The sequence below is a fragment of the Aptenodytes forsteri genome, unplaced genomic scaffold (assembly GCF_000699145.1).
Source record: "Aptenodytes forsteri isolate BGI_AS27 unplaced genomic scaffold, ASM69914v1 Scaffold137, whole genome shotgun sequence".
Lineage (NCBI taxonomy): Eukaryota > Metazoa > Chordata > Aves > Sphenisciformes > Spheniscidae > Aptenodytes > Aptenodytes forsteri.
The window spans coordinates 2,913,031-2,922,815 of NW_008796221.1; the positions used below are offsets into that span (position 1 = coordinate 2,913,031).

The 9,785-nt window shown below is 37.6% G+C and overlaps 1 protein-coding gene across 1 annotated transcript in view; it reads right to left on the bottom strand.

Moving 5' to 3' along the window:
- SLC2A13 (solute carrier family 2 member 13) overlaps positions 1-9,785 on the bottom strand; it is a 140,708-nt gene that overhangs the window by 31,824 nt on the left and 99,099 nt on the right. The window contains exon 5 of the mRNA XM_019474583.1: positions 8,215-8,335. Coding sequence (XP_019330128.1) covers positions 8,215-8,335 — 121 coding nt within the window. The remainder of the gene's footprint in view (positions 1-8,214; positions 8,336-9,785) is intronic.

Sequence of the window (9,785 nt, forward strand, 5' to 3'; positions counted from 1 at the left end):
AGAGTATCAAAACGTCCACAAATATGGATGTTTCTTGGGGATGGACTCTTTCTACATGTTTTGGACTCATCAGTCTCACTGAGCACATGCTGTGCAATCAGCCCCTTGTATGTGAAGAAGTAGCTATATGTGAAAATCTGATACGCTCACAACATGCAAGACAATTTGCTCATGCCCTGTCTTCTCCACAGAATAAATTCCACCACTGTGAGCTTGTTGAACCCACTGCTCTGGCTCTTCATGATGCATGTATTAATATTCCTGAACACAGTTTTCCTCATAGAACTGTAGGAACAATAAAAAACCATCTCAGGCAGGAAAGGCTCGATGCAGACACAGGAGGGTCTTGCAGTATCTACTGAGGATTAGCACATACCACCCAAAGAGAACATAAGCTGCAAATCACCACAGGCTGGAAAGGAATGTCACTTTGATTATGCTGCTTTCTACTCTTTCCAGCTTGCTGTTTGCCATACTGGAGACATGATCCTAAACTAGGATCCCTCAGGTTTAGTCTTTGCTCTCAAGATTGGTTATGCACACAATCCTCTACCTCCCTTAGCATGTGGTGTAGTTGCTTTCCAGCTCCTTATAGAAAAACAACAGACTGGAATCAAGCTTTCCTTGCTTCTGTGCTTGTATTCTCCTATCTACAACCAGAGAATGCCTCTTCCTCTAGCCCCAGCTGAAGGAAAATGGCCAAGATAGCCGAGCTGAGCATCACCGGTCAGAGCGTGCCTACCCGACTGGACTCAACAAGGGACATGGGCAACTGATGAATCCAAACAAGAAAAACAGCCAAGATATTTAACTCAACAAAAATATAAAGACTTTTGGACAAATACTGCAGTAGATTTATCAGCTCTGTTGACATGTGAGGACATCGGTGCATTTAGCTTTCAGCCAGCTACACAATTAAAGAGCTTAGGGTTTTTTTGGCAAATGGCTTACCTCATTTTTATACACAAACTCATTCCAGTTAGGTACTAGGACCTTGTTTAAAACCACCTGATGCTTGTGTCTGAGATCTTGTGCTGTTTGCACATGCTTCACTGCACCTCAGGCTTGAAATCAAGTACTTTGTTATACTTCTGATGATTCCTGTGTTGCTTCCAAAAGCTAACCATTAAATTCTGATTAAATATCACTGGCCAAGAATATAGAGGATGCTTTAAGTAGTTAAAATGTGTGGTAACTGTAAGATACCACTTCAAGCTGTTGTATCTGGGACACAGAAAATACAGTATCTAACAAAGAATGAGAAAAACCCACTCGGACTTCAAGAGCACTTTCCTGCGATAATAGGAGACCAAACGACAGAAGTTTATTTGCTGAGGTCTACCGGCAGTCCATTAGGTAACACATGTATCCACTCAGTGATGTCCATAAGGAAAAGCTACCATTTATAATCACTGTACTCATACGCTATCTGCAGTTCTGTAATTTACCATGCATCTACTCCAACAGATCTAGATCACAGTTACATTCAAGTATGATCAACCCTTCCTCATCTTCAAATCAGGCTCCTGCTCCATCTAGTCCACTGAGACTGTTCTTCAGTGACTCCTTCCTAGGTAAGTTCCAGACCACTACTGAATCCTTATCCTTCTTGATATGCCAGCCACATATAAATACATTAGGTCTCTTCAAACTCTCCTTAAACCCTCTCTTCCAAGGACTCACATGCCTCAACTAAGCAACACAATTTACATAAACTCAGAGCAACTGCTTTCGGCTTCTTGGTGTTTGCTACTTCTGCTTTAGATCTGAAAAGGACCCCAATGGCTCACCCATTTTTCCTACCTATCATAGTCCTTTAAAGGAAACTACTCTCTGCAAGCCTTGCTTTGCTTAAGTCCTTAGATCATCACAGCTACACCACTACTACTATAAGCACCTTGACAGCAGACTGTGCTGGAATGCTGACACCACATGAAAAGTGTCCTGATCTACTCGCACATAGGTATCAGTTGTCTCTTGACTTTGATGATCTTTTTTTCTGAATTTATATAACCCCCAGCACAACAGCTTCCTGCTTTATGCCTGGAACAGACAATAAATAACAGAAACAACTGACTTACATGTACCTTTATTTTGAGAGTAATGGCAGTCTCCATAGAAGGATATGCATAGAAGCATACTTTGCTTTTAAAACTACTCTTCCAAAAAGACCCTACACATACATACTATACTCCCAGCTTCCGGGCAGATCAGATACAAGCCTTGTTCAAACTTGATTAAAATCATCTTTGTGTGACTAAAACCCACAGACTATATAAAGTATAACACCATCACTTTGGAAGATTTTACAAAATAATTCCCTAAGCATTGTTTCAATTTTTGTTAAACAGCAAAGTCTTAGAAGTATTAGCAGAGATGTGAAGTGTTGTTAGGTCGCCATACAAATATCACCTTGTTCCCTCAGTAATGCAGAGTTTGATTCAAAGACAAAGTAAGTGGAAATGTTAACAATGGTTATACAGTGTCTGCATTACACTCACAGACAGTTCAGGTAAGTCACTTTTCAAACCTTTATGTTTAAATTGATGAGTCATTCACATGAAAGATGCCTACTACCTGGAACTGACATATTCCTTCCTATCCCTTAGGATTTTAAATTAAATTACAAGTTTTGATTGATAGGAGCAACATGCCAGCAGATGGAAAATTATTACCAAGTGATATATCCTTATATTATCTCCTTAATAAATTCAAGACTATGTCGAGGTCATTTTACAGTTCTACAACATAAACTATCAGAATTTTAATTACATAAGAGCTGGCAAAAGTATTCTCAAACATAATATTCTCAAAGTCATAATTTTCTGACCTTAACAGCAGAAACACATTACTATATTTATTACTACAATTCTCAGTTGTCAGAATGACCAGTAGCTCAGTCACTTTGACATTAGAAACATAAAATGAGAATCGTATTTTAAAAAATACTGGTTCTGTGATACAGTGACAGTATGAAGAATACTGATGTCTAGTTTGCAGATAAATCAGATTGCCAATGAGTTAACTCAAGAAAATAAAGTACAATAGCTAATATACTTACTGTATGTATCCTAAGGCTATTAAATACAATAAAACCAGCTTCAGTTACTAGGTTTTCAGGACTGACCCCAATTATATACTTTTGCTAAATTCATAAAGAAAATATGTATTTCTGCCTATTAGCTATCTTGTAAAATTACTATGTAAGAGTACTAAATATTGGTGCTTTCATCTCAGTGGTGTGTATTTGTACAGTGAGCTTAGGAACATTAACCACATGAGGGTGACTAATTCAAAGATGAACAACGGAGCCCTTGTGTGTTCAGCACAGCTGGCACCGCCTGTATTATTTTAATCAAACTCTGAAGACAATCGGTTCGGGAAGAAACCTGAGAAAGTTCTTGTGCACAAGTATCATCTCCCTAGGATATGAGCCTCAGGGTTAACCTAAGCTTAACACAAAAGTTACCATTTTCATACAGTAGCCGAGGTGAAAAATATTGCTTAAGCAAAACAAGTTCACAGTATGTCTTCTACAGCTGACCAAGTCTCAAGAAGTGCAGTAAGAGAGACAGAGACATGAATGAAAGGAGACAAAAAGACCAAGAATACAAGGCAACAGGACAATGGTCATTTTCCAGAAATGGGTGAATATCCCAGAGAAAGGTAGAGTGGAACGGTCACACCTTTGATTCTTTAAAGATTGGGAAAAGGCAGTAGGGTAGCTAGTGCACATGCCCTAACCTTGACCTCCTTCCAGAACCAGGCAAGTCCCCAGTAAAAACGGGAACATGTTTACTGAGTTTTGAGTAGTCAGAATAATAATAGGAATGGCTATCTTATCTTTTAATTTTTAAGATTACAAATTTTGGGATGATGCTGTTTTGTACTCCTAAATTTACCTCTGAGCTTCTCTGTGGCCTTGATGTAACAGATCTGTTAAGTAACAGATCACAGCTGCTGAAGAGATTACAATCAAAGAGAAGTGGTCACACTGCAAACATCTATACAACCTTACACAGGTTGAGTGTGAAAATGGAGTTTGATTTAAGGATGGCACACAGATGAGCATTCACCTTGCCTTTCCTCAGTGAGACACCCACCCACTTCCAAATGTGAGGAGGCAAAGAGAATTGCAGTGTCCAGGGTATCCTGCTGGGTTTGCGTTATTTCCATGATGTCTTTGTGAATGAAGATTACATTCAATTTTTTTCACTGATTTACAGATTATTTTTTGGCTGTTGATCAACTATGATATTATACGTCTCTACACCAAATGAAAATATTTTACTCGATATTTGCAGCCTATCTTACTGCTTTGTTTTCTGCAAGCACTGTTTTCTCTCTTTGCACGGCACAGCTCTTTCAGAATGTAGTATTCAAGGTGCTTTTTTGAATCAGGACAGTGACTGTGTTCTTTATCTCCTAGTCTGTTCTATCTTCATTGTTATTCTAGCAGCAGGAATTAATCTGTGCAGAGGAATACGAGTGTGAGGGAACAACAAACAGACTGTCTGTAGTAGCTCTAAGGCTTCCATAATGGATACCCACACTTACTCTAACCCAATGGATTTGCAAACATAAAAAGCGTCTTTACTCTGCACAGTTATCAGTGAAACTTTTGTCAGCAAAATACATTTTACTGATGATTTGATAACTTATAAATACATTTTGGCAAAGACAAATACAAGTTATATTTAGGAAAGATGCCCATACTCTGAGATGGCCAAGCTGCAAACAGGTTTAGACTGACTAAGCGTACCTCACCTCAGAGAAGCACTGCACCACCATTAGATGAAGGAGACTATGAGCTGCATTTGTGTAGACACACATATTTAAAAGTGGTTACGGTGGCTACAGGTAGATGGCATTACATGTTGATCTTCTGAAGTCTTGCTGTCTTTTGCTTTTCCAAAACTTTCTGAGACCTCTTCAAGGCTTGCAAGATACAATGCTAAGCAATATGAGATACCAGCAGTTATACTGAAGCAAGCTAAAATATGGATTAAACAGCAAAAGACCACTGCCATTAAGTTGCTTCATTTTACTGTGATTGGATATCTTATTTGTAACTATCCCTACAGTAACATTTGCTACCCTACATGGTGGCTATTTGTACAGCTTCTTTAATGCCATTATTCTTAGAGTAGCATAGAAAATATGCAAGACTGGCATTATGCAGAGTAGACTTTTACTTCCAAATCCTCAAATTTGAGGATCACTTTGACTCAACTCCCTAACAGCCACGGGGAATACCTTCAGGGCCAAAAAGGAGAGAGAGGTCAGCCCCACAAAATACAGCCCAACCTTTAGTTTTCCTTTGGTTTGCAGTCCCCACCTCTTCTTCCTTCCAAGACTATGTATGTCATGCTGAAGTTCTTCTAACCCGAGTGGAATGGTGAAGACACCATCTACTTTCTCATGACAAAAACATTTTTTTAAATTTCACTCAGCTTATTAACCATGTGCACAGAAAGCAGGCATACCTGTATTTTGAACCACCACTTTTCCAAGTCAAATACAATGTATGCCTGTATGTCATCCCCTCCAAAAATAATTTAGATAAAAGAATAGATTAACATATATTCTCTATGTGTAGCTACAAGAGCTTGGCAGAAAGGCATGCCGAAACTAAGCTCCTCTGGAGACATCACTGGAGAAAAAAATGTTTAAAATGTTTTTCCTCCCTTGATCCATGCTGAAAGCAAACAATATTTCTTGCACTTACTACTCCTTTGGCTGAAGACACCTGGAATTTTGAGGCTTCCTGGTACGGAGTCAGTGGCTGATACCACCTCCCAAAATGCACACTAATATTCATGATGTTGAAGGAATATTCTTCCTCTGACTCTAGCAAGGTCAGGGTTTGGTGATGTTTTGAAGCATGAAAAGTGATATCCCAAATATAGTTTTAGATACACAAGTGTGAAAGTTCTTATTAACCATATAAATGCCTATTTTTTTAAAAAACCTTTTAAATAGCGGGTGCTGTAGCCTAATTCTGTGATCTGTGGGCAACTGTATCCATTTATTAGTTTCAACTCTCCTGGCTTTTGTGTCTCTTTACCAAGATATACTATAAGATTAAAATAGGAGCAACTAAAGCTTTCTCATATGTTGCTCATTATTTCACATCCCCCTCTACATGTTCACTTTTATCTGTAAACTGAGAGCTCCTCCTATTTCAAAATATTCCCAAATGAAAATATTTCAATTCTTTTATTGCTCTTTTCTAGATCCTTTGAATTTCTATCATATCTGCTTTTGCTCACTTCGTGTCAGAAACAGAAATTATGACAGATTAAAATATTCCAATAATTCATGAAACAACATGCCTTTACTAGAACTACCTGCTTTAATTTTTCATGTTTTTGCCCAGAAGTGCACACTGAGCAAGCCATAGCAAGTCTAAATTTCCCTCCTGACTAGCTGTGGGTTAACTGGAAATGAAAACTGTGTCAAATAATTTTTCATTACTTCTTAAGGTGGACTAAACATATTTCTCCCACGCAGATTTTATACTGTTTCAGGTTATATAATCATCTAGCTTTATTAGATAACAAATAATGAGTTCTGCAAATGGTGCATCTGTGCTCTCCAGACATCCTTTCTAAATAGTTAACTTAAGTCCCAGGCAAATCCTTTTGACATCCTGCTATTAATGTTATCTTATTCAGAATTTTGCTCACTTCGTGTCAGAAACAGAAATTATGACAGATTAAAATATTCCAATAATTCATGAAACAACATGCCTTTACTAGAACTACCTGCTTTAATTTTTCATGTTTTTGCCCAGAAGTGCACACTGAGCAAGCCATAGCAAGTCTAAATTTCCCTCCTGACTAGCTGTGGTTAACTGGAAAATGAAAACTGTGTCAAATAATTTTTCATTACTTCTTAAGGTGGACTAACCATATTTCTCCCACGCAGATTTTATACTGTTTCAGGTTATATAATCATCTAGCTTTATTAGATAACAAATAATGAGTTCTGCAAATGGTGCATCTGTGCTCTCCAGACATCCTTTCTAAATAGTTAACTTAAGTCCCAGGCAAATCCTTTTGACATCCTGCTATTAATGTTATCTTATTCAGAAAGGAGAGCATTTGGAAGCTCTTCCCCTCTTTGCATCTTTTAACCGGATTACTTGCCATTTGAAAAGCTGTATAGGCACATCTCAAAAATTGCAAAATATAGTTGACTCTGCAGTAGAAAACAAGTAAAAATACAGTTTTTGCATGTATGGATCCTCATATCTGGTAGTATCTAATGTTGCAGTTATTAGCATCTATTCACACTCTTTTGAAGACCTTCTGTCCCCTTCCCAGGGGTCTATAAAGCTTCAGATCCTCAGAATCTTTCACCTAAGACATTGTGCTGGCATACGAAAAGCCATGAACTGTATTTCTAGCCAATATCGCTAGGAAAACTAGAAGCGTACCTCTCATTTCTTGATATTTATCTCTATTGCAAACACATGTAAAACAAGAACGTAAGTAAGAATTTCTTCAGCCATTTAACTAGTCTTCTTTCAAAAGGGAATTTTCTAGTCTGCCAGCTAAATGAACATAAAAGCACTCACATGTGAATAAAACCCACAAAATACAGAAAATGACACATTCCTAACACCCTAGAAGTTATGTTATTTGAAACTATGATTCCACATGAAAGTGCATCTTCTACCCACTATAGAAAAAAAGGTAAAAAAAAAAAAATCACATTTGTTTTAATTGTTAATTGATCTGTAATTATCTGAAGATTATTTTTTTTCCCCACTCAGGAAGACAAAAGGCAAGGAACACATCTTCTGGCAAGGAACACATCTTCTTGAAGAGTTTACAGCTGTTACATATGACAAATCTACAAGCAGACAAATAACAGCAAACATACTTACAAATTACTTTTAAATATTCCTAACTTTGTGTCCACTATAAATTGCAGCAGGTGTGGTATAATAGAGGAGATTTCAAGTGTGGAGTTTGCCGCTTAACCACCTTATTCAGTTCAAGAAACTCCAAAGGATTATTCAGAGCATTTAAGCGAAGAGTCTAATTTTCCCTATTGAGGGAAGTTAGGATTTTAACTTTACGTATCTAGTTGAGTTCCTTGTACTAGACTTTGTGAATAATTGTCTATTACTTACACTAGGTTGTAAAACTCAATTAATTGGAAACAATTTTCAAGAAGATTGGATGAATGATCATGAAATCTCACCTGTATTTTGTGCAGGTAGAGTTCTGATGTGAAGGATCTGGTGGATTAAGTGTGATTCTTGGCGAGACCTGAGCTGATAGCAAAAATCCCGAAGCTAGGATAATGAGTGCTACAGCAGTACCTAAAAATACAGATAAAGAACAATGTGATACTTTTCTCCAGAGTACATGAAATAATTCTCTATTGAACTGAACTATGCTCGGGAAAGCAAGGCACCCCGTTACTATGCATACAGCATTTGCTAAGGAGTTGTGATGAGAACCTAAGAAAAATACCCTTTGCCACATTAACATCTAACCTAATTCAAGATGTGGAAGTCAAGTGCATCAGGTTTAATGTCCAGATACTAAATTAATAGGTTGAGACTTTTTTTTTTTAATATGTGGAATTGAAGACTGCATGAATGAACAGATATATTCTTTTTGGTGTTGAAAATAATGCTGTAAAGGTAAAATTTAACAGTGACTTTGAAATCACCACACTTCTTCCCACTCCCACATCCAGACTCGCAGGCTTTCCTGTAAAATAGCAAATAGCATCAGCTTTTTCATTGACTCTACTTCCCTTTGTGAAACGAGAGAAATTTGACTTTTCATAAAAACACTACCAAAAAGCCCAACTGCAATTTCTGATCTTGTTTCAAAGAGCACACATAACATCTGCTAGGAAAAAGTCCCCTTCCACCTATTTGTTCCTGTCGCCCCCAACAAATTCCTTGTGCACGAGCTGGGCAAAATGATGAGAGGGAAGGTGGCAAAAAAGGTTCACACTTTGTGCAACAGGCCATTACTAGAGCATAACCCGTAGTTTTCCCATAGTTTTCCTACCTTATTTGTCACACACACACAATATGCTGTATCATTTTAATGAAAATTGATATACTTCACTACTCATGATACTACTGCAACCACCCCAAACTCAGACTTATAAAACCTCTACATCTTGCTACCTGACGAGGCATCGAGTTCTATGTTGTATAAAATACCCTGTATACCTATTTGTATACTCACTATTGATGTGGCATGTTTTATTTGAGAGGTCACATATAATGTGTATACCCTGATCTAAAAATACAAAACTAGTAATAACGTTATTTGTGAGCTAGTTACTAATGATCTAATAACGTTATCCTTACCATACAAAAACAGACTCACAAACCACTGAAGCACATCCCAGTTGGAAGGCAGCATATATTTAGAAGCGTGCAGTGATACAGCTTAATGGTTGAGGGCAAATGAAGGATACTGTATTCAATTCCAAATACTCATCATCCCTTTGCTCTGTATGTTAGAAGCATGTAAGTAATTTTCTCAGAAATGCATCTGTGCAAACCTTTAGAAATGCCAGTACATTAAAAACCTTAACATGTCACTCTGGTAATCTTTAAGCAATGTTGTGGTTTAACCTCAGCCGGCAACTGAGCACACACAGCCGCTCGCTCACTCCCCCCGCCCCCCGGTGGGATGGGGGAGAGAATCGGAAGAGTAGAAGTGAGAAAACGCGTGGGTTGAGATAAAAACAGTTTAATAATTGAAATATAATAATAATAATAATAATAATAATAATAATAG